General features: G+C 36.7%; 1 protein-coding gene across 1 annotated transcript in view; it reads right to left on the bottom strand.

Annotated features, from left to right (window-relative positions):
• LOC130221747 (alpha-1,6-mannosylglycoprotein 6-beta-N-acetylglucosaminyltransferase B-like) overlaps nucleotides 1-10718 on the bottom strand; it is a 209485-nt gene extending 198767 nt beyond the window's left edge. The window contains exons 1-2 of the mRNA XM_056454334.1: nucleotides 10278-10718; nucleotides 450-562 (exon numbers count right to left, since the gene is read on the bottom strand). Of these exons, the coding sequence (XP_056310309.1) occupies nucleotides 450-562; nucleotides 10278-10345 (181 nt within the window). The 5' untranslated portion in view covers nucleotides 10346-10718. The remainder of the gene's footprint in view (nucleotides 1-449; nucleotides 563-10277) is intronic.
• Nucleotides 10719-27301: the final 16583 nt, after the last annotated feature.

Genomic DNA, 27301 nt, shown 5'->3' on the forward strand with positions numbered 1-27301 from the left:
CCAAAAGTTCAAAGTTACCATGCATGGATGGCTACAGAATGTTGCTATGGTTACCATGGTGCGTACAATTATAGGGGCTGAGTTGATACTATAATATAAGGTATTAATCCCTGAAACCTTGCAAGTGTTTATGCAGCCAAAGGAGAATTCAAGACATCAATCATTCTCTCTGACTTTATCCAGCTTTTATAGGGATTTGCAGAGAGTGAGACCTCCAGCTCCTACTGTGATCTATTTTCATACTCCTAAAAAAAGTGACGACTAAAGACAAATGGGGTCGTCTGCAGCCAGAGATGGCGTACACAGCACAGCGACCCCCATGGGTAATCAAACCGGCACAAAAACCTCCATTACACCCCATTAAAGTCCTCATAAACCAGCGGTCTGCAAATGCCAGCGGATGAATTAGACATGCACGCGGTCAGCACAGGTGCCGGTTATTAACGTACCTTCAGTTCGGATGCTGAACGGGGAATCGGCCAGTCGCTTGGCGGAGAACTGACCCCCCAGAGAGGTCATTAAGAAGCACAGGCTGAAGAAACCGATCCCCGCCACAAATATCCTGCAACAGAGAAACACACACACACACACGCATGGATGAATGTGCTGAGGTGGAACCAGGATAAAGGAATTTTCAGGCAGACAGAAAACAAGCACGAGAGGAAGTGTGTTGTTGGAAGAAGTACATTGTCCTTGTGGAACTTTTCATGAATCCTCATGCTGTCTTAGAATTCTGTGTACACCGTTCACCCTTCAATAAACCTCGACGGTAAAACAGCTACATTTAGGGTGCTTTCACACCTGTAGATCGATGTTTTGTTCTAAAATAGGGTCTGAAATTGTTTTTGTATTTTTTGTTCCTGGTGCGGTTCACCTTCACACGGTAAAGTTTATAAACGAACCAAAATAGTTAAAACAAGTCACATGCCATAGGGGTGTGAACCTACACTGGTCTCACAGTCCGGTTCGGTTACGATTATCTTGTCATCCAGTGGTGTAGTCGGGGCTATACGCACGTATACTCAGTATGCCTACTTTTTTCCACTAGCTGTTTGGGTATTACAACTTCTAAGGATCAATAATTGTTTTGCTGATTAGACTTCCCCTTTAACTGTATAGTTAATTTTTTTTTAACTCTCATCCTAATTTGTTGCAATTGGTGCATTTTTGTTTATATTTTGCGCCATTCCCCGCAAAAGAATCTCATCTTCTTCACAAACTCTGTAAATGCCCAGGTTTACCTCATCCGTGTGGAGTTTTTCATCAATGTTTAATCAGTCGTTTTTGATTAGAGGAAAGGGCATATTTTGTAATGCTAAAAGTATCTGCGTGAAAAGACTTTTGGGTTAAAATCAGCAGATTTGTATTGTGTGTGTGTGTTTGGGGGGGGGTCATGTGTTGGAGTGTGCCAGTGTGTGTAAGTAATTCTTGTGGTATAACTTTGTTTTTATAGCTGGTGGGTCAAAATTGACCCGAAGGACAACCATTGTACCCTTAATGTAGCATTCATGAAAATATAAACAAACAAAAATGATTATTGTTTTTCTAATGTTGGGGTCGTTTTAGAAAAAAAACTCACCATTTAGATTTTTACTGCTATTTCAAGAGTTCACACTTAGCTGATAATCAATAAAGCGTATTTGGCATGCTGTCCCGGGAGAGAGCCCTGAGCTCGTAATATCCTCGAGCCCGGGGCTCCCTCCCGTTAGAAGGGCGAGAGGGGAGTTCGAGCTCAGGTAGGTCTCGAGAACTCCCCTGCTTGTCGCCGCGTGAGAAGTGTAAACTAGGGTTGTTTTCGGTGATAATTTGGTTTAGTCGATTGGCTATGGTATATGTTTTTGGACGGTGGGAGGAAACCGGGGGACCCGGGGGAAACCCACGCGAACACGGGGAGAACATGTATAAACTCCGCACAGAAACACCAACCAGCCTGATAGGAGGTTGGACCAGCGGTGTTCTTGCTGTGAGGCAACAGTGCTAGCCACTGGGCCACCGTGTCGCCCTATCGGAAAAAAGAGGGAGGAAGTAGGGGTGGAAGGAGGGGGAAGCTTCAAGACGAAGATAACTGGAGTGAAAAACTCTGGTTATTTATAACGCTTCCGTAATTATCTGATGGGTCACATTACGGAGCTAATGAGGAGCCAGCCGTGTTGATCATAAGCACGTGATCCTCTCGAAATTAGTTCATAAATAAACCACACTTAGATTGTTAAAATTTGACTTGTAAATCAGCAGGATGGTTAAAGGAATAGTATATCAGAAAATGAAAGCAGTGACATTGCTTACAATCATTATGGGCTGTATTTATATGGCAACATTTCCAGCCAGCAAAAGAAAAACTTTCATATATTTAACATGTTTGTTTACATAACAATGTCATTTTTATGACTGAAAGCGTATAGATTTCAAAACATGTTTCAAATCGGTAGTTTTAAAAAATTCCTCTATTGTTGTGTCCATGTAAATGCCCTAAAATGAGAGTCTTTGAAACAATGATGTCCCTAGTGCACTTAAAAAAATGGTTTACTGGATTAACTAAAAAAATTTAAGGTAAGTGGTTGCAAACAATTTATACGAGTTGAAATTAAATTAAATTTAGTCATGTAACTTCATTTGTTTGTTTAAATTCAGCTTATAAAAACTGTTTGCAACAATTTGCAACTAACCATTTTCTAGTGCATATATGTGTTTGGAGAAGTGTAGAATAAAGGGAAGTGAGTATGTGGTAGTGTTATTGTTGTTCAAGTGTTTGCGAACAAAGTGTGACACGCTTCAAAGTGTGAATTTAACAGTGGAGACGCATCTTCTGCATACACTCAAAAATATATACAGTTGAAGTCAGAATCATGATGACAGTAAATAATATTTGACTAGATATTTTTCTAGACACTTCTATACAGCTTAAAGTGACATTTAAAGGCTTAACTAGGTTAATTAGGTTAACTAGGCAGGTTAGAGTAATTAGGCAAGTTATTGTATAACGATGGTTTGTTCTGTAGACTATCGAAAAAAAATATAGCTTAAAGGGGCTAATAATTTTGACCTTAAAATGGCTTTAAAAAAATTTAAAACTGCTTTTATTCTAGCCGAAATAAAACAAATAAGACTTTCTCCAGAAGAAAAAATATTATCAGACATACTGTGAAAATTTCCTTGCTCTGTTAAACATCATTTAAGAAATATTTAAAAAAGAAAAAAAAAATTCAAAGGGAGCGAATAATTCTGACTTCAACTGAAACTATATACTAACTCAAACTATTATTTAAAATGAGCTGAATCAACACAATTCTGGAGATTTTGGGGGGAAATTGTTTTATATTCATTCCACCTAAATTTGTTAAAGGGTCACGAAACACCAAAACACACTTTTTTAGATGCTGACAGTAATATATAATTGTTGTTTCGAGCAAATTCCTTCTTCCTTCTTCTTGAAAAAGAAGACTCTTAGACTCCCTCTTTAGACTCTGTTAAGCTCCAAAATCACCTTAAAAGAGGGACTCATACCATGTATTACATAAAACAATCATCTACAATATGTGCTTTTGACAAACAGAGCAAAGCATTATTAATTTAATTAACTCACTACGTTCATATTTTTGTGTGTGTGTGTCAGACTAATGGAGCGCTCTAGTCTCCTTTTTGTAGGTCATCTTGTAGGTTTGCATCAGCCTGATCCCCTTGACACAAACCCAATAAGTGTTTGTCCGCTAGCTTTTGGATTACTGCTGAAAATAAACCTTAAATTAAAATGAAATAAGAAGGCCTGGTGGCTCAGTGGTTAGAGCCTCACTCCAAGAAGGCCACAGGTTCGAGTCCCAGCTGGGCCAGTTGGCATTTCTGTGTGGAGTTTGCATGCCCTCCCTGTGTTTACGTTTCTCCGGTTTCCCCAACAGTCCAAACACATGTGCAACAGGTGAATTGAATAATCAAAATTGGCCGTAGTGTATGAGTGTGAGTATGGATGAGTTGCTGAGTCCCAATTCGCATACTATCCATCCTAAATAGTATTTGAAAGTAGAATTAGTTTGTCCCAAATCGTAGTATGTTGAAAAGAGTATGCCAAAGGTTCCCGTATGGTTTACTATTTCTGGTAAAAACTCGAAGTGTAGAAGCGGCCATACTCTAACTGCTGATGCTGCCCACAGTACATTGGACGTGAATTCGATTTAGAACTACAAACGCAGATGAAAAGTGTAAACAAACTACAAACATGATGGACACGCGAGATGAACAGTCAAGTAGAGAGGCTTCGGTAAAGATGTTTGTATGACTGTTTTCTGTGTTATATTTCATCTGCAACAACAATACTGAACTTATATAAAGACGTGTTTGGACATTAACGACTGAATGCAGACTTGCCCGAACACCTGAGGAGATTTCTCTGCATGAAAGATTCGTGAATGGGAGATTAACCTGCTGCTGTTGCTTCTTCAATAAGGTAGGGAATTAAATATGAAAGAAATGTGGATGATGTGTGGATGATTGACAGGGTTCGTAACTAAGCAACACAACGATCTGTTAACGAGGAAGTAGTATGTCCTAAAAGCTTGCATACTCTTCTGTTACGCACTCAAAAGTGTGTACTTTTCCTTCACAAAAAAAGTACATACTTTTAGGGTGTAGTATAAGTATGCGAATTGGAACGCAGCGAGTGTGTATGGGTGTTTCCTATAGTACTAGGGCATCCGCTGCGTAAAACATATCCCGGAATAGTTGGCGGTTCAATGCTCTGTGGCTAGTTGGCGGTTCAATGCTCTGTGGCTACCTCTGAAATAGAGAATAAGCCAAAGGAAAATGAATGAATGAAACTAAAATAATAATCCTTACGCATTTAATTCATCATGATACACAATTTTACGAGGAAAAAAAATACAACCTTGATTGTTCAAAATGTTTTGTTAAAGCTTGAGAGAATAATCACAAATAAATGTTTAAAAAAAACTCTACACTAAAATTCATTTATAGCGCATGTCTTTGGACTTGTGGGGGAAACCGGAGCACCCAGAGGAAACCCATGCGAACACGGGGAGAACATGCAAACTCCACACAGAAACTGACCAAGCCGAGGCTCGAACCAGCGACCTTCTTGCTGTGAGGCAATCGTGCTACCCATTGTGCCACCGTGACACCCTAGGATTGATTTTACTTGATTAAAATAATAATAATAATAAAACTCAAATTGGATAACTTGGAACTTGCATTTACCACACACCTTATTTCAAATTTACCTTGAGCTAACATTTACCACACATCGCATTTCAGGTATTAACACCGAAGCCTATTTTAAAAATCCATTAACTATTAAGACAATAGGAGCAGAAGTGCTAAAATGCAACTCGTTTCTGTGTTTTGGTCTACATAAATGCATCCTTCCCACAGCTGTGATGCACTTTAATGAACGGAATTAGTGCTTTTGTGTGTTACGTGACCAATCACAACATGACAGTGCACATTTGCATATGGGAGAACAAAGATTTGAGTTTCAGTCGTTCTGGTCTTTTATTCATGCGGTGCTATTATTTTTGTTTTGAAAGGCATGTTGTGGTATTTAAAGGTGTTTTTGTTGTTGTCAGTGTTGCTTCTCAGAAATGGTCACAGTTATTATGTGAACAAGAACAGCAGCAAAATTGCAGAAGGCGTTTTTAGATTGACATAAAAAAGACAGTTAAAATATGCCATGTCATGACAGAAAATTTAAGACGGTTTCTTTATCCTTCACTCACATTTTCCATTGACTTTTCAGTTTACATGCACTACCTGACAAAAGTCTTGTCGTTGATCGTAGATGTTAGAGCAACTAATAATAACTTGACTTCTTATGGAAAAGTGACAGAAGGTGGATTTTTCTGATGAATCATCTGTTGAACTGCATCCCAATCATCACAAATACTGCAGAAGACCTACTGGAACCCGCATGGACCCAAGATTCTCATAGAAATCAGTCAAGTTTGGTGAAGGAAAAATCATGGTTTGGAGTTACATTCAGTATGTGGGCGTGAGAGAGATCTGCAGAGTGGATGATCAACATCAACAGCCTGAGGTATCAAGACATTTGTGCTGCCCATTACATTACAAACCACAGAAGAGGGCAAATTTTTCAGCAGGATAGCGCTCCTTCTCATACTTCAGCCTTCACATCAAAGTTACTGTAACCAAAGGTCAAGGTGCTCCAGGATTGGCCAGCCCAGTCATCAAACATGAACATTATTGAGCATGTCTGGGGTAAGATGAAGGAGGAGGCGTTGAAGATGAATCTAAAGACTCTTGATGAACTCTGGGAGTCCTGCAAGAATGCTTTCTTTGCCATTCCAGATTACTTTATTAATGAGTGATTTGAGTCATTGCAGAGATGTATGGATGCAGTCCTCCAAGCTCATGATGGAGTCAGACACAATATTCATTCTGTTTCCACTGCACCATGACTTTATATTCTATACAGGACATTATTTCTGTTAAGTGACAAGACTTTTGTCTAAGCAAAGTCAGACCTTACTTTCCTAATTAAATAATTAAAAATCAAGGCATGATCATATTTTATTCTGGTAAAATAAGCGTAATCTAGAGGCCTTTGCCTTTCATATAAGCCACTTCTGACACTAAATGATCAACTAGAACTCAAGCTATTATTTGTTGTTCCTAAAACTTGGATAGGTGACAAGAATTTTGTCAGGTAGTGTACATGCAACAATCCTGGGTTCCACACAATCCCTTCATGTCATCTCAATGCAAATCAGTTAAGTTAACATAAAGGTTTTTACAATTTAAAGCTGATTGAACATAAAACAATTAAGTTCTCCCACAAATTTCAAGAACTGTGATGTTTAAGCTCATTTTAAATAAGTAGTTTGAACAAGCAGCAAAAATATTGTTCTGAGTGTACATAGATACATATATAAATATTATTGGAAACCAGATAACACCAGAGACAAGTTATGAAGGTTATACAAACGCAGAAATTTATAGTTTACATATCTGTCCTGTTCAAGAGCCGATAGTCCTTGTCTGAATAAATAAATAAACAAATTAATTTTAAAATTAGGTGAAATTTTCTTCCAAGGGAAAAGGACTCTAAAAATCAAGTATGTTTTGAATTGCTATACAGCATGTGTAGTCTGTGCAAGTACAATCCAAAATACTTTAGATCCTGCTGCTATGAATGGGTAATTAACAGCTTTTATTGTTCAAAGTTATCATAAGTTCACAATCGTAGGGTGCTGAAAGAGCTTAACACTGCAATTTAAAAAAACACATGCAATTACAAAAACGCCAGCAAATTAAGAAACGATCAGTTTGATAGCACACGTGTTGTAAATTCTCACAACACAAACAAATGAAGAAACCCCCTGCATTTGTCAGTGTTTGCTTTGTGACCAAATGCAGCGTGTTTCTTCAAATTGTTTGATCATAAAAGCATTTGCTTGATGAGAACTGAACCTGTAATATTAAGTATACTAATACCTTATTATAAATTTGCATAAACATTTGTTGTCTTATTTATTCCTTACTATTTGTATATTGCAAAAGTGTAACTCAAACACCTAATGGTCATTTAATAAGTGTCTATGGTTAATGTAAGATGTAGGAAGGCCTTTACTGTCCTGGTAAACTAGCATGACTATGACAAATATTTTCATTTACACTCCAAATGGTATAATTGCATACTGTTTTATGTTGTAGCCCTGAAGTGCAAATATCTGCCATGAGTCCCTCTAAGGGGTTGATTGCTTTGAAATGTTATGAGAATCAACTCAACAGTTTCATAATGAGATAGATTCACTATCACTAAATGTGCACTTAAAATGTGCACTTATATTATAATATGCATATATTAGAATTGTATTTAAACGTTTGTTTCTATTTTCTATTTATTTATTTGTTTATTTATTAAAGATTCATGCTAATTCAAAATGTCCATGACTTCTAATTAAGAATATGTTATTACTGCAGGCTTTGCCAGCCTGATCTCACGAGAAAACGTAAGTATTTTACGTTTTGTCAGTTTACTGGCTAATTCGTACGAATTTGTACGAGTTCAGTCGTATGAAATTTTACGATTTAAAAAAGGAGGCGTGGCACCTAACCCCACCCCTAAACCCAACCGTCATAGGCGGATGAGCAAATCGTACTAAATTGTACGAATTAGATCGTACGAATTAGCCACTAAGTCAAAAAGTTACGAATTGCCGTGAGATTGTGTTGGCCTTGCAGGTTAAGTAGCCCTACTTCTACTTTAGTACTTTAGTACACAGAAGACAGTTCTAGGAATATTACATAATATCAAAGCGCTACTGAAGCACAGAAAAAAATCTGTTCAAACAGCGCTTCTCAGCCTTTTCTTTTCCCTATTAAGCTGCCATTCCTTAAAATGACCTCGTCTTTCATTGGAACAACAAAACCCAAACATCAATGAATATTGTCAAAGACTAGGCATGGGCCAGTATAAGATTCTGATGATAACCTTAGATAAAATATCACGGTTTCACGGTATCACTGTATTGCACTCACTGCTATAAATATATATTCTTTTTAAATGCCTGGGTAAAAACAAAACCTTTTTTTTTCCCCTTTGAAAATAATATATTATATTTTTTGAAACATTTATAATATTTTGGAGCAGCAAAAACGTCAGGCTAAATAATTTAAATGAATCATTCACGTCTTCATTTGTTTCAAAAACACTAATTTCTTTACAATTTAAAACAGCATCTTTGGATATTTTTCAGCTGGAGATACTGCTGTCCTAAAAAACTAAAAAATATATGTAAATTTAAAAATCTTAGACATACCTTAACGATATGAAGGTATTATAGAAAATTTTGGCCGGTTTTAAAATCTCGACTTTTCCAAACCGCGGTATACCTTGAAGACGGTTATCGTCCCATGCCTATCAAAGACTTGACATCCTTGTGTAACCTGACTGTCAATCCCTTATTGTTCATAAGGTAATTTTAATCATCATTTCCTTCCTTTTCTGTTTCTTGCCACAGCGTTACACCAATTAATCAGTTAATTAAAGGGTTAGTTCAACCAAAAATAAAAAAAATAACTATCTGTCATTATGTAATCACCCTTCACTTGTCATAAACCCATTCGAGTTTCTTTCTTCTGTTGAACACAAAGGTATTTATTTTGAAAAACAAATCTTAAAACTATTATAACTATTATAACATAACTATTGACTTTCATAGTAGGAAGAACAAATACTTGGTAAGTCATTATTTACACGTTTACAGCATTTTTCAAAATGTCTTATTTTATGTGCAACAGAAGAAGCTAAATCAAACAGCTTTGAATCAAGGGTGAGTAAATGAAGACAGAATTGTCATTTCTGTGTGAACTATACCTTTAAGTTTGACCAAAGCGTACTTTAATAATACTAAACGCCTATTTATTCCTTTAAATAAATAAGTAATTAAATAAATAAATAATCACAAGCAATCGTGAATTTAAGAGTTGCAGAGCTCAAGCGGTAGGCTATACTGCAGAACAGAATGACCCACATCCGCGCGCTGCTGGATTCCCGCCACTGTGTGAAACAGCGGGAAAGCTCATCAGTGACACTCAGTCCTCACACCATCCTCACATCCTCTCCTAGGTCTCTCCTGAGGACATCAATGCAATCTCTCAAGAACCCAGAATAGCTACAACCTCCATAAAGACACACCATTAGTTACAGTAAGCGATTGTATCTCTCTTTATATTAGCCTACAATGTTGTAGCAACTGTTAAGCGACCGTTTAACGGTACATTTAAATTGTGTTCGAAAATAGAACCTGATATTGTGGAATATTCAAATTAGTTTTTAAAAGAGTGTAATATTTATTAATGAATGCACAATAGTAAACAGAATGTATGTATTTGTTTGGTTGTATATTTAACTTGGCTAAAACTTGACCTCCATTCAGATACTGTAGTAGCCTAGACTATAAACAAATTGCCAGTGATATGATGTCACATTAATCAGTCATTATTGATGGAATTATGTTTGTTTAACTTGGCTAAACCTGACATCCATTCAGGTACTCTAATAGACACTAAACAAATTGGCAGTGATATTTTTGTGAAGTTGTTATGACAGTTAATTTGTATTATTGTTATATTTATTTATTTTCTGAGCGCTGCCTTACAACATTACAGACACAATACGCAAACTTCACTCATTCAAACGCCACAGAAAACCCAACAGGCTACTACGAGGTCTGTTTAAACAGTGTCACCGCCGAAAATATCTGCAATATCTTAATATTTTAAGCGGGGTTTTGTGTCAGGAATCTTACCTGAACGGTTTGAACGTCAGCAGGCATCTTCTCACCATAGTTATACACTCGCTGTTTACAGCAATCATTTTTCGCGCCAGCTCTGCAAAAGACGACCTACACAACACATAGCTAATGTACTCGACTATCTGTCTACACAATAATATCTAAGCTCAAAGTAAAAAAAAACAACCCCGACGTTTGACTCAAAGCTCTAAGAAGGAGAAGTTGCTCGAAGAAAAGCATCCGAGGATTGCTGAGCACAAGAAATCAGCGGGGTCATTCAGTTAGGGGAAATATTTAACTCCTTGTCATACTAGTTTCCAAAAAAGCAAGTAATCCAGCAGACAATGGTCCAATTCTGCACTCTCTGTAGTGAAGTATGAATGAGGGAGTGAACGCGTCAGGACTCCGCGCGACGACGCCGGATCAATTCAGCGGCACGACCGCTGTTTTCTGTGGTCTGAGACATCGCTTTCACTTCCTTTGAGAATAATGTGGCTCAATGTGAACAGCAATACAGTCCAGCTGCTTTAGTGAAGGCGTCTGGAGGCTTTAAAGGGCTCCGCTGTAGTTTCAGAGCCGTGGACAGCTCCCAGTGCACGCGCCAAAGGCTTCACGAGCGCCATCCCATGGATTTCTAACCAGTTTACGCGGATTATCCGATCTGAGATATGACGAACTGGGATCTGTGCAGTGTTTTTTTTTTTTTCGCGCGCGTGTGTGTGTCTGTCAGTGCTGTTATTAGTACCACAAGCACATCATAATTGGAATTATACACTAAAAAAGGTTAATTGGATTTTCTAATTTTTGTAAGGTAAGTGATTGCAAGCAATATGGGCTGAATTAAACAAACAAATGAAGTTGAACAGTACTACATTTCATTTGTTTGTTTAAATTCAGCCCATATCAATTGTTCAAAAAGTAAATCAAATGAATCTTTTTTCCAATGTATTTCTCCCAGTAATAAATAGTATGTTATTATTTAGCAAAATGAGTATCATATTAAATGAAACATATTATCACGATTAAACACCAGCCTTATTTTAATCACAGTATGCAGTAGGCTACAAGCCCAACATAATGGCCATTATTTCACCCAGTAATCCAATATAAGTTATTATTTTGAAAATGAAAACATGTATTACATTTAAACACGAACTTCAATTCCATCACGATAGATAGATAGATAGATAGATAGATAGATAGATAGATAGACAGCTAGATAGACAGCTAGATAGATAGATAGATAGATAGATAGATAGATAGATAGATAGATAGATAGATAGATAGATAGATAGATAGATAGATAGATAGATAGATAGATAGATAAATAATTTTGTAACAATTTACACCATTTAGACTACTAATGACTTATTATGTGCCTATTATAAACATATTAACTGCTTATTTTAGTAGTTATAAAATAGATTATGATCTTATTTTACATCCCTAATAATACCCAATACCTAAACCCAACTACTACCTCACTATTATGAATCAGCTCATTAGTAGTTTATTGAGGTAAAAGCCTCAAGTTTGTTAATAGTGTGAATTGTACATTAAAATAAATTAAGATCAATATATATATTTTTATTTCCACGAGCGCCTCCCATAGATTTCTAACCAGTTTAGAGTTAGAGTTAAGGCGGGCCTCCCAGAATAAGTGAAGTCCGGGGATTGCTAATGATTGCGCGAAGTGAAGACCAGGGTGGAGGGCAGTGCTTATGATCGCGCAGAGTGAAGGCCTGGGAGAGAGTGCTATTATTACTTACTTATTACCCACCTGTTATTATCATATTAACTGTTTATTACAGTAGTTATTAAGTAGCTTATGATATTATTTTACATCCTTAATCCTACCCAATACCTTAACCCAAACTACTACCTTACTAACTATTGTGAATTAGCTAACAAGTAGTTTATTGAGCTGAAAGTCTCAGTTAATGGTTTGTTTGTACTCTTTTGCTGTAAATAAATTAGGATTGCAAAGAGCAAATGCAGTACACATGTGAAACATACATATTCAGTGTCTTGTACTCAGATACCTCACTAAATGCAGTGATGGAACTTAACTATAGTTTTCAAATGGCTGTGCAAATATTATATAGTGCTGTCTTGAGCATTTTCGGGAAGCATTTTCACCAAAATCTGACTTCTTTTTGCATCGGAAAAAATATACAGAGTAGACTAACATAAAGAAAACATGACAGAGCCATCTGACTGTCTTGTTCATAAACAATGGTGTCAGGACTTTTCATCTTATTGGCACAGACGCTTTCATTACATGAATACTTGCTTTTGAGGAATGAGCTATCCATCCAAATGTAAATAGTGTTGTGAGAAATATTCCACAGCGACTGAGAAAAACTGTAAAAAACATATTTTTCGGACGGACGGACAGACGGACAGACAGACAGACAGACAGATAGATAGATAGATAGTTATAAATTAGCTTATGATGTTATTGTACATCCCCAATCCTACCCAATACCTAAACCCAACTACTACCTTACGAACTATTAACAAGCAAAGTTTTTGAGGAATGAGCTATCCATCGAAATGTAAATAGTGTCGTGAGAAATGCACCAAAGCGACTGAGAAACTGTAAAAATTATTTTACGGACTGATGGACGGACGGACAGACGGACCGACCAACTGACCGACAGACAGACAGACAGACAGACAGACAGACAGACAGACAGACAGACAGACAGATAGACAGATAGATAGATAGATAGATAGATAGATAGATAGAAAGTAGCTTATGATGTTATTTTACATCCCCAATCCTACCCAATACCTAAACCCAACTACTACCTTACGAACTATTAACAAACAGCTAACCAGTACTTTATTGAGCTAAAAGTCTGGTTTGTTAATAGTGTGAATGGTACATTAAAATAAAATGTGAGAAAAAAAAAATTTATTAAAAAAAAAAAAAAATTATATATATATATGCTTTTTCAAATATTTCCCATATGCTGTTAAAGCAAGATAATTTTTTTCAGCTCATTTTCAACAATAGTTTTAATGACTCATTTCTGATAACTCATTTATTTTGTCTTTGCCATGATGACAGAACAATTTAGTCATTTTTAAAAGATTCTATTCAGCTTAAAGTGCTATTTAAAGGAGAGGGGTCTGGCTGCAGACTCGGTGCAAATGCAATCTGAGCTGCATCCAATGCTTTTTAACGTACTCACCTATACCTACCCCTGACGTCACTAGCTCCATTGAGTGAATTTGTGTCTGACACTGCATCTCTGAACGATGCACTCTTAGCTTACATCATAAAGGCTGCATCCAAATACTACTGATTTAAAGGCCTAACTAGGTTAATTAGGTGATAGCTAATATATAAAAAGAGGGGGCTAATATTAATTGAATTAATAATGAAAAATTGCCTTGCTGTGTTAAACATCATATTTTAAAAATAATACAAACTTCACCGGAGGGCTAATAAGTTTGCCTTCTAATAATTTGACTTCAGCTGGATATAACTTTCCAATTAAACCTTCAACTTTTTTTAATTAAACGTTAAGCATCTTTGCAATATATGTGAACCAGCAGTCACCGTCTGCTTAATATCTGCTGCCACTTCATTTTAATGATAGAAATTCTGTCTAGACACCATATTTTTTCATTATGTGTTTAATTAAGTGCGTTACAATGGCTCAGTGGTTAGTACTGTCGCCTCACAGCAAGAAGGTCACCGATTCGAGTCCTGACTTGGTCAGTTGGCATCTCTGTGTGGAGTTTGCATGTACTTCTCGTGGGTTTCCTCCGGGTGCTCTGGTTTCCCCCACAGTCCAAACACATGCGCTATAGGTAAATATAATAAAATAAATTGGTTATTATGTATGAATGTGTCTGTGAATGTGAGAGTGTATGGGTGTTTCCCAGTACCTGGTTGTGGCTGGATGGACATCCACTGCATAAAACATACGCTGGAATAGTTGGCGATTCTTTCTGCTGTGGCTACCTCTGATGAATAAGGGACTAAGCCGAAGGAAAATGAATGAATGAATGTTTTTTAACATGTGAGACTTCTGATTTATTAAATGCTAAAATGGAAAATTACAAGAAGAAAATCAAAGTGCTACAAATCAGGGTGTTTGAAATAAAAAAAATACACTTAAATAATATGGTATGAATTAGCATTGGCAATATCTAAAAGCTTAACAAATCTAGGGCAAATCTAAGTATAGAAATTATGCACTGAAACTGTCCTACCAAAAAAGAAATGAGTTAGTAAATAAATATTAGCAAATATTTTTTTTCAATGATTCAGATTTATACCTTACAAACTGCCTAGCAAGAATTGCTTAAGGAAAAGTGTGTATTGTACACTGTTAACAATTTGTATATTACACAGTATTTAACTGTAATATGAACTGTATTTTACTGTGGAACACTTTTGCAGTATGTTGCTGTATTTTGAAGTTGTACCAGCCTGATCTCACGAGAAAACGTAAGTATTTTACGTTTTGACAGTTTAGTGGCTAATTCGTACGAATTCGTACGAGTTCAGACGTACGAAATTGTACGATTTTAAAAAGGAGGCGTGGCACCTAACCCCACCCCTAAACCCAACCGTCATTGGCAGATGAGCAAATCGTACTAAATTGTATGAATTAGATCGTACGAATTCATACGAATTAGCCACTAAATCAAAAAGTCACGAATTGCCGTGAGATTGTGTTGGTTGTACATGTAGTTTCCGCTACATTCATTCTTCCATGGTAAAATTCATCCCACCACGGCTACATTACAGCTTCTCATTCAAAACATTCAGTCGTTTTTTAAAAATAGCAAGTTATAAATCGCACCAAAACGCATTAAAACGTAAATGAATTATAACAGTGTGAAACCTTTCTGTAACCGTAGTAGTGCTGTGCGTTATGTGTTTAACCCTTTAAGGTGACGTGCTGACTGACTGACTGACTGACAGGTGCGTGATGCGTGAGGCCAGCAAACACGACCCTTACAGTTAAGATGAACACAGTTTCCATAATTATATTTGATTTATAGATAAAGCTCTATGGCTCTGCATACAATGACTTTATCTTGCGGGAGATTATAACCATTTTACTTTACTTCAGGACACATTAATGCCGCTCTGTAGGTCTATTGGAGACATTCATAAATATTCCTAGCAAATCTAATAAATATGGAGACATACTCGTTACATAAATGCACTAAATCACACTTCAGAGCGTTTATTTGAGAGCACACAAGAAGATCTGCACTTGAGCAGCGTATATGAGGGCATGCAAGAAGTTTTGTGCACGAACAGAGCAAATTGTCGCTCGAGCACAAAGATTTGCATGCTCATATTACATGAATGCGATCTCGACTTGTAATACTGCGCTCACGACATTTGTCAATGAAATAACACTGCATGTAGTTGGTTGATCCGTGTAAAAGGCCCAACACAGTCTGCAAATCCTAAAGGAAACACTGTATGTGTGTATGTATATGTATATATATATATATATATATATATATATATATATATATATATATATATATATATATATATATATATATATATATATATATATATATATATATATATATATATATATATATATATATGTATATATATATATATGTATATATATATATATATATATATATATATATATATATGTATATATATATATATATATATATATATATATATATATTTAAAACATTTACAAAATGAACTGCCAGACTGTAATGAGGAGGCTGATACAGAGGGATCCATCTGCAGTGTATTTATTAAACACAAGTGAAACAGAAACCACCAATAAGTGATATTTGAGACACTCACATGAATGACAGGCATAGGTAGGAAGGCAGGCGGCAAGCATTCGTTGGTCGGTAAAACAGGCATGGATCGGGGCTGGCAGAGTAATTCGGAAACGGAGAGGAAGGCAAATGATCGGGGCAGGCAGCGAGGAAAACAGGGTCTAGAGCAGTCTGGGTCGGCAACGAGAGATCAAACAGAGTACAAGGAAATAACGCTCAGAAATGTTGACGGGGCAAACAAGACTTCGCAATGAAGTGAGCGTGCAAGCTGCTTATATGGGTGTGTGTGTGATCAAAGTCAGGTGCAGCGCAATCAGTGACAGATACGGGGCTTCTGGGGGATGTAGTGTTAATAGTCCGGGGAGAGCGACCTCTGCTGGCCAGTGAGGGGAATTATTGGGACCGAGTTGGTGACACAGACGAAGTTAATTGTTCATAGCTTCTTAATGTACCCCTGCTCTCCCCAAAACTAAAGAAGAATGTTTTACTTTTTTTGAAAGCTAAATAATTAAACTAAAAAGTAACTCACATTACATTTTTTTAACTCATTATCTGTTGACTGACTGACTGACTGATCAACTGACCCACCCTTCTCCTTCCCTAAACCCAACCAATAGTGTTTTGAAAAGCAATTCAGAAAAAGAAAAACCCCTTTACCACATTTTCAGATTTTACCACATTCTCACCCTGTTATTTACTTGTTTATTTTTATTTATTGGCTTCTGTTTTTGTCTTACCTGCTGTTTTGTCTTCTGGAACTGTTATTCCAGCCTGATCTCACGAGAAAACGTAAGTATTTTACGTTTTGTCAGTTTAGTGGCGAGTTCAGAGAGTTCAGTCGTACGAAATTGTACGATTTTAAAAAGGAGGCGTGGCACCTAACCCCACCCCTAAACCCAACCGTCATTGGGGGATGAGCAAATCGTACTAAATTGTACAAATTAGATCATACAAATTCGTACGAATTAGCCACTAAATCAAAAAGTTACGAATTGCCGTGAGATTGTGTTGATAATTCACCACACTCGAACCTCGTCATCACAGTCAACTCCACTCCAGTTGACGTACACGATAAGCTGGACAAACTTGTAACAGCAGAAAAGCCATCCACACAGAGATACGCGGTCAGCTGGTAAGCATGAAAAAAAGCTTCGTCATACTTTTAAAGACGAAATGCAGCCATACGTAGCTCTGGCTGCATAATTCGTGACCTACAGAAATGTATATAGGGGTACATTTTCTGAATGAGCCTGTGTTTTTAATGTATTTTTTTAAGTAACTCAAATATTATTTCTTAATTTCTTAACGCATTACTCATTACTTTAAAAATATATCATTACTTAACTCGCATTACCTCCAACACTAGCCTTGAATGTACACTGATTGACCATTGCTTCATGCTTCTGCTATCATTGTGTCTAGACCGGTTGTGTTTCATTACAATATTAAGAGTAACGAGAATCTAATGAGCATCATTATTCAGAGTAATGAAGATTATGAACAAACTCAAAAAGGATGTCAGACGTTCTCCTGCTCTCTTGCCTCATAGCTTTCCGCTAGCTTCATTCCCATCACTTTTTTTTTTCTGAGCGCTTGGCATCCCAGAAGACTATTAGCAGTGCGGCCCACACCTCTGGATGACACACTTCATATCCAGCCGTGAGTCTGACAGATCGGCCATTAATGAAAGCCTCTTTCTCTCGGTACAGTTTAAGATGCTGAGGATCTGCTTTCAAAAAAATAGAAGAAGAAAATCAATAGTTCTCTATTTCCTACAGCCTCAGAGTCTGAGAGTACAGCAGAAGCACTACTTTTGAGGACAGTGGTGTACAAAACTTTTCAAGCTGAGGGGAATCCATATGGCTACTTCGAAACAGAACAACAAGATGGCTGTTTGGTCTAACAAAACAGGCCTACAGCATGCTCTGATTGAAGCTGTTTGGAGCTGCTCTCGTTATATGTGTAATTTTCTCTTCAAATCAACACCAAAGATGAGAGAAGAAAAATATCTGTGTTTTTTATTTCGGTCGTCTGCAGGTACAAACATCTCTAGAAATCTTTGCTTGTCTTGAAATCATCATCAAACCTCGGAAATGAATGTTTGCAGGCGATGAAGCGTTTGGACTGGCAACATGTCCAACAAGTGAAAACTTAAAAGCATTATGTCAGCTTATTACAGCCACATTAATTAATTTATACTTAATTTATAATGGTTTTGACTAATAAATAAGTTGGAAAAATAAATTTTCTTTAGAAGTTGAAGTCATTTATTTCAGTTGTTCCAATACACTTATTTCACGCGGCCACCATTTTAAAACACGAAATCGAGGCTGCGGTAGGGTCAACACTGTCTACATTGCCACAACATGCTGTGAACTACAAACCCCCAGCTGTTAAATTTCAAAATGCAGATATGTGTAAACATCACTTTAATATCATTCAGTTCAGTTTAATTTAAACAATTAAAAGCATATTAGGCATCAAACTAAATCACAATCTCCTTCAGAGTAATACGCCTAAGTATCCTCCTAGGCTTCAGTTCATGGCAGCAGGTAAACACCGTGGGGATGCTTCCCAGCTTTAGCCTATGTAACCCGTTGACCGATAAAACAATGCAGTCCTCTGTAGCGCACCCTTGTGTTGTCTGTAATAGTGTTGTCTCGGTACTGAAGTTTTCAAAACGTCCAATTTAACATTTAAGCGCCACTGAGCATGCTCATAAACAACGCTGATTAGCCATAGTATTCACGAGTGCTCAACAGAAATGACTGTGATTGACCGTGAAGGTCATCAGTTCACCGCTCTTCACCGAGTGCAAACACAGATACACGGACATTGGAGCGTTTTAAAGCCGTGAAGATCTGTCGATTAAATAGCAGATCGCTCGTCTGTGTTTGTGCTCGGTACTGATGACCTTCATGGCCAATCAGTCATTTCTGTTGAGCACGTGAACACAATGGCAAATCAGTGCTGTTTAAGAACGCCATCAACAGTGCCTTAAATGTTAACAGGGAATGGAAGTTTTTGTTTTATTTCAGTACCAATATTTTGTATCGTGACAAGTCTAATATAATTAAAGTATCAGTTCAGTAACTTAAGTTTGATAAATGGCATCTAAAATGTGTGTTTGGGAAAGATAACATTAGCTAACTAGTGTCATTTCTCTTAACTTAGCTGAAAATGAGGTCCGATATCCCTTTTTATTTTCACTATTCATTCAGAACGGACCTTTGGGTCACTTGGAAGATGATGAAAGTATAAATTTGTGTCGATTTCTCTTCACTGATAAGATATACAGCCAAGTACACAACATTCCTGTGTGACTCAGGCGATACTTCTGGGTTTCTTCCCACCGCAGCCTCGATTTCGCTGTTTAAAATGGCGGCTGCGTGAAATCAGTCTATTAGGCTTCATTTTCAGTATACACTGTAAAATGTGTCTTTAATTCAAAGTGGCTTAGTCTCTATTTCAGAGGTCACCACAGCGGAATGAACCGCCAACTATTACAGCATATGTTTTACACAGCAGATGCCATTCCAGCCGAAACCTAGTACTGGGAAACACCCATTCACTCTCATGCACACACACACACACACACTCATAATTTATGGACCTATTCACCTACTCAGTTAACCTATAGTACATGTCTTTGAACTGCGGGTGAAACCAGAGCACCAGGAAGAAACCGACGCCAACACAGGGAGAACATGCAAACTCCACAATGAAATGCCAATTTGCCTAGCCAGGACTCGAACCAGCGACCTTTGAGTCTAACCACTGAGCCACCGTGCCACCCCAGTACATTTTTTATAAAGGATTAAGTGAAAACAAATGTTTCGGATTATAACCTGTTTCATTCAATTTGCCTTTAAGCAAAAAAAACGAAAATTTAAATGCATTCTGTTTTCTGAAAGTAGTGTTTTTACTTTAAACTACGCTGTAAAAAATGTTTGGGTTCCATAATCCAACTTTTGATTTGTGTTGGGACTACAAGAAGGAATTAAGTTAACTTATTAGTTTTTACAAAAATTAAGTGGATTCAACATAAAACATTAGCAACATAGTTTCATTCTGTAAACGTAGCCCTATATACATTTCTGGAGATCGTGAAATATGTAGCCGGGAGTACATATGGCTGCATTTCGTTTTTAAGACGAGCGATACGGGGTCGCTTACCTCCATGTGGACTGCTTTTGTGCTGTTACCAGTTTGCCCAGTGGCTCGCCGTGCACTTTGGAGGATTTAAGACGCAGAGCCTTGTTGACCGTGATGACGGGGTTAGAGTCTGGTGAAAAACGGTTCCAGAAAACGTGCAAGACAAAAACAAAAGCCAAAAAAATAAAACATACAAGTAAACAAACAGCTTGAGAATATAGAAAAATCTCAAAACGTGGTACAAATTAGACGGCCATGAGGCCATTTCTGGATTGCTTTTGAAAACGCTTTGGGTTTGGGTTGGGTTTAAAGTTTAAGGTACAGTTAAAGCTTAAAGTACAGCAAAATGTGTTGACCTTAAAGGGACAGTTCACCCAAAAATGAAAATGTCCCTTTACACCCCACTGTAATCTATACTGTATTTAAAGGTATATTATGTCACAACCCATACTTTTCTAGTAAACAGATGCTACGGGCAATGCTGTTGTGTAAATCAGTGAAATAATGTTTTAAAGTGGATTCAATGGAGTAGAGAATAATAAACACCGTGTAGGTACCTGTCAATTATTATTTTAGTAAGCTATGCTAAAAATACTGCGATGAGGTATGGGATTGAGAAATGCTGCTTTAACTAGACAGACTAACAGGTGTGTTAAGAAATAGCACAGGTAGTGTTGTTTTTAACACATCTATTTTAAGTGTAAAACTGTTTTCTCTGCTGGGTTTGACGTCACTATAGCGTAGGCCTTGAGACATTATCACCATCATCATAAAGCAATTAACAGTTTTATTTTCTTGTGCCAACAAAGTTATTATTCACACTATATGTCAAAACTGAGCACTTGTAAACATGCAGGTACTATTAAAAAGGTGGAATTGCTGCTAAATTATACAGCTTTTCATTACACACATGTTTTTCCAACTCTAAAAAATAAACAATATATTTACCTTTGCTTTTATGTCAGGCTAATAATACATAAGAGTTACTTTTATTTAAAGGAAAATGGCTTTTTTTGTGGCATATAATCACATAATTACACTACCTGACAAAAGTCTTGTCGTCGATCTAATCAAGCAACAAATGATAACTTGACTTCTAGTTGATCATTTGGAAAAGTGGCAGAAGGTTGATTTTTCAGATGAATTATCTGTTGAACTGCATCCCAATCATCACAAATACTGCAGAAGACCTACTGGAACCCACATGGGCCCAAGATTCTCATAGATATCAGTCAAGTTTGGTGAAGGAAATGTCATGGTTTAGGGTTACATACAGTATGGGGTCGTGCGAGAGATCTGCAGAATGGATGGCAACATCAACAGCCTGAGGTATCAAGACATTTGTGCTGCCCATTACATTACAAACCACAATAGAGGGCAAATTCTTCAGCAGGATAGCGCTCCTTCTCATACTTCAGCCTCCACATCAATGTTCCTGCAACCAAAGGTCAAGGTGCTCCAGGACTGGCCAGCCCAGGCACCAGTAATGAACATTATTGAGCATGTCTGGGGTAAGATGAAGGAAGACGCATTGAAGATGAATCCAAAGGATCTGAGGAACTCTGGGAGTCCTGCAAGAATGCTTTTTTATGCAATTCCAGATTAATAATTAATTAATAATTTATTAATAAGTGATTTGAGTCATAGCAGATGCAGTTGTCATCCACAATATTTATTCTTTTTCCACTGCACCATGACTTTATATTCTATACTGTACATTATTTCTGTTAAGTGACAAGACTTTTGTCTAAGCAAAGCCAGACTTTACTGTCCTAATGAAATAATTTAAATTCAAGGCATGATCATATTTTATTCTGGTAAAATAAACATAATCTAGAGGCTTTTGCCTTTCATAAGAGCCACTTCTGATACCAAATGATCAACTAGAAGTCAAGTTATTATGTGTTGTTCCTAAAACTTTTTTTTCCTACTATGTAAGTCAATGGCTACCGATATCCAACACAGTCTTTGAAATGCTCTTTTTGTTGTTGTTTTTTATTCAAAGACGACAATGGATGCCCATTTTATACAAGACGGTATGATTTTTTCGGGGTCTTAATGAAAAATCTGTCAAAATGAAAGTCTATCGAAATGAAATTACCCTACCGATTAAACGCTGCTGAATGACATGAGCACCAAAACACAAAAGAAAATTCGATTAAACAACACCAATATAGTAATATAATAATATAACTGTATGATAAATCATTTAAGTGTCATTCAGCAATGTTTAAACTGTACAGTCATTGTATTGTTGTTGTTTCATTTTTAAATGTATGTATTTTTGTTCTGAATCACTCTGTCTGAGCCGTTAATTTACAGTTTTTCTCAGTCGCCTTGGTGCATTTTCCACATCATAGTAGCAGTTTCTCATTCCTTCCAACAAATTGCAAATGCTTCTGGACATGCATCAGTTGCTTTCATACAACTCTCTGCTCTTTATAACATTCTCGTTTGCTTATGTCATGTCAGTCATAATTAACTAAACTAAATTGATGCATGTCCAAAAGCATTTGCAGTTTGTTGGAAGGAATGAGAAACTGCTATGATGTGCACAATTGACTAATTGTTTTGAGAAATGCATTAACTGTTGTGTAAATGTAAAGAGTTGTGAGAAATGCACCAAAGTGACTGAGAAAAACTGTAATAATTGAACCTTTAACTGCAATTTATAAGGGATTTAAAAGCCAAAAATAGTCCTGACCAGCTAAGACCAGGCTGGAAATGGCTGGAAAACAGCTTGGAAATGGCCAAAACCCCTCTAAACTGGTCAACCAACTAAAATTAGCCAACCAGCTTAGACTGGTTTAAGCTGTTTTGTTTTTAGCAGGGATTTGTTTTGCTTGTCTAGAAAATGCTTCTTGATTTATGATTTTTTATTATTATTTTTGGACTAGAAACAAGACAAAACATCTAAAAAGTAGAAGATAAAAAGTATCATTTTACAATATGGTTTCGCTTCTTATTAAAATGAGTTAATACCCTCATACTTCAGGAGTTTTAAGCCGATTTATCCAGATTTACCCTTCTCAACAATCTATTAAAAAATCTTGTCCAGGACCAGATGTTCCAGTCAGATTATATGTGATTGGGTGACGTGAGGTGTTTACAGATCAAATATTAAATCTTCTGATCTGCTCGTGGACACATCGGGCTGCCTAGCATGTTTGATATTTAGGATATTAAATCAGGATGATTAGACCACGGTCAGTACAGTCTCTATATATGAACACACTTCAGGGTCTGTCGAGAACATATCACAAGCATACAACTAAAGTTATCCGGAGAGAAATCGAGTGTAGACTGTTGCTAGTGCAATAGATAGTAAGTAGGCTACATGTAAAGATTAACAATAAAAGATTGCAGCAACAAGATACAGATATAGCATTACATTATGCATAGTACATTTTAAAGACAAAATACACATTAAATAAAATAAATAAAAAAGATATATATATATATATATATATATATATATATATATATATATATATATATATATATATATATATATATATAAATATATATATAAATTAAATAAATAAATAAGACAAAAGGTAAATTACATATGGAAATACATTGAAAGCTATTTTTGACTTTTAAAGATTTTTAGTTTTTTATGCCCATTAAAGATAAAATATGAGACATATAAAACTGAATATTTGCTCATCATTTAAACCCTTAACTTTTTCATAAAAAAGTTTATTTCTTCTGTTGAATCCAAAAGAAGATACTTTGAAGAATGTTGAAAATCTGTAACCATTAACTTCCATAGTATATGTTCTTTTCTACAATGGAAGTTAATGGTTTCTAACATGTTTCAAAATATCTTATTTTGTGTTCAACAGAAAGAAAACAAACTCATAATGGTTGGACTTTAAGGTGAGTACATAGTGAATAAATGTTCATTCATGGGTGAACTGTGCTTTTAATAACATCTTAAATGTGTGTGATGTGCCGTTTTCAAATCTGTGCATGTTTGAGACTTTAGCTAAGAAATGTATTTTTTAAATTCATTTATAATCCCATTTGAAATTAATTAAGGTTTAAAAAGAGTTGCACTTTAGTTAACAAAAGCATTGTAAAATATGTTTTTATTCATCTTATTTATTGCTAATTTCTAAATTTACAGCAAATAACAGTAAATCTAGGTTAATAGACCTTAGCTAAAATGAACTATCAAATATTTGTATATACAGCAAAAAATACAGCAAGTTAATTTTAGCTTTATCTCTGCTATTTTGGGCATCCAAGACCAAATTCAACCTACTTAATGGCCAAATCCTGAAATCTGCTTTCCACGTCTGCTTTTCAAATCTGATATAGACTGTTCCATATATAGCATTTCCCTCATATACAGTTAAAAAGCAAATTTGAGTAACAAATATGCAAACAAAACAACTTATTTTTGCTGCTTGTTCAAACTACTTATTTACAGTGCATCCAGAAAGTATTCATAGCGCTTCACTTTTTTCACATTTTTTTATGTTGCAGCCTTATTTCAAAATGGATTAAATTAATTTATTTCTTCAAGATTCTCCACACAATACCCCATAATTACAATGTGGAACAAGTTTTTTTTAATTGTTGCAAATTATTAAAAATAAAAAAGCTGAAAAATCACATCAGTACTCACAGCCTTTGCTCAATACTTTGTTCATGCACCCTTGGCAGCAATTACAGCCTCAAGTCTTTTTGAGTATGATGCCACAAGCTTGGTTCAACTATCTTTAGGAATTTTTGCCCATTCCTCTTTGCAGTACCTCTCAAGCTCTATCAGGTTGGATGGGAAGCGACGGTGTACAGCCATTTTCAGATCTCTCCAGAGATGTTCAATAGGATTTAGGTCTGGGCTCTGGCTGGGCCACTCAAGGACATTCACTGAGTTGTTGTGAAGCCACTCCATTGATATTTTGGCTGTGTGCCTTTGGTCATTGTCCTACTGGAAGATGAACCGTCGCCCCAGTCTGAAGTCAAGAGCACTCTGAAGCAGGTTTTCATTCAGGATGTCTCTGTACATTGCTGCATTCATCTTTCCCTCTATCCTGACTAGTCTTCCAGTTCCTGCTGCTGAAAAACATCCCCACAGCATGATGCTGCCACCACCATGCTTTCACTGTAGGGATGGTATTAGCCTGGTGATGAGCGCTGCCTGGTTTTCTCCAAACGTAACACCTGGCATTCACTCCAAAGAGTTCAATTTTAGTCTCATCAGACCAGAGTATTTTGTTTCTTATGCCTTCAGATGCCTTTTGGCAAATTCCAGGTGTTGAGTGGCGTCCGTCTGGCCACTCTACCATACAGGCCTGATTGGTGGATTGCTGCACAGATGGTTGTCCTTCTGTAACGTTCTCCTCTCTCCAAAGAAGAACGCTGGAGCTCAGACAGAGTGACCATCAGGTTATTGATCACCTCTCTGACTAAGGCCCTTCTTCCACGATCCCTCAGCTTAGATGGCCGGCCAGCTCTAGGAAGAGTCCTGGTGGTTCCAAACATCTTCCACTTACGGATGATGGAGGCCGCTGTGCTCATTGGAACGTTAAGAGCAGCAGAAATATTTCTGTAACCTTCCCCAGCCTTGTGCCCTGAGACAATCCTGTCTCGGAGGTCTACACACAATTCCTTTGTCTTCATGCTTGGTTTGTGCTTTGACATGCACTGTCAACCCTGGGACCTTATATAGACAGGTGTATGCCTTTTTTAAATCATGTCCAATCAACTGAACTGACCAGAGGTGAACTCCAATTAAGCTTCTGAAACATCTCAAGAATGATCAGTGGAAACAGAATGTACCTGAGCTAAATTTAGAGCTTCATGGCAAAGGCTGTGAATACTGATGTACATCTGATTTTTCAGGTTTTTTATTTTGAATAAATTTGCAACAATTTCAAAAATGATTTTTTCACATTGTCATTATGGGGTGTTGTGTGTAGAATTTTGAGGAAATAAATGAATTTAAACTATTTTGGAATAAGGCTGTAACTTAAAAAAATGTGGAAAAAGTGAAGCGCTGTGAATACTTTCCGAATGCACTGTAAATCAGCTGAATCAAAGCAATTCTTGAGATTTTTTTTTGGGACAGCATGATTTTTTTATGTTTAAACCATTTAAATTTGTAAAAACAATTAAGTTAACTTAATTGATTGGTGTTGGGGCAACATAAGAGAATTAAGTGGAACCCTCATTTTTTTTTACAGTGTATTAAAAATACTTCATTTAAAAGTCAGCTTTAAAACCTGTTTCGTTCCATTAAACGTTATCCTATAATTTATTTTTAACACACATTACAAAACGACTACATGCAGCACAAATACACACGGGTGGTTTCACATCTTTTGGGCTGCTCTCAGTTTCTAGAAATCAGATTTATTTCCGTCCATTCGTCATAAGCCAGCCGGTCACTTGTGTGTTTAGATGCCAATAAAGCACTTCAGGCTCACTACTCATCAAATTCAATTTACTCCCAGTGTGTGCTAAAGGCTCTCTGTGCTCTCCAAACGCTCTCATTCATTCATGTACATTAAGAGCTATCGGCCCGCTGGAGCTATTGAGAATCTAATTGATCTCTTCAATGAAACCTCAAAAATGTGGTGTCGAAAGCAATATAGTAGTAAGGTCAGCTGGACGCCAGTCTCGTATCTTCAGGCCTCATGAGTTTTAACTTGATGAACTTGACTCCTGTCTTCTGAAGTGATTGAAGTAACTGAATCAGGCTTCCAGATGGTAGATGTAGAGATTTTGGGTTAGGAACTACTTTGTCGCCATCATGTGGCGGAATGTCAACCCACAATTTCTTTGCTCTGCTCAATATGATACAATTCAGTTCATCTTTATTTCTATAGCACATTTACAATGTAGATTGTGTCAAAGCAGCTTCATATTTGAGATTATAGTGAATTGAAATAGAGTCAGTTCAGTTCAGTTTAGTTCAGTTCAGTGTGGTTTAATATTCACTGCTGAGAGTCCAAACACTGAAGAGTAATCCATCGATGCGCAGCTCTACAGATCCCAAACCATGCAAGCCAGCGGTGACAGCGGCGAGAAAAAAAACTTCACCAATTGCCAAAAGTGAAGGATAAAAAACCTCAAGA

Source organism: Danio aesculapii, chromosome 3 (assembly GCF_903798145.1).
Source record: "Danio aesculapii chromosome 3, fDanAes4.1, whole genome shotgun sequence".
NCBI classification, from domain to species: Eukaryota; Metazoa; Chordata; class Actinopteri; order Cypriniformes; family Danionidae; genus Danio; species Danio aesculapii.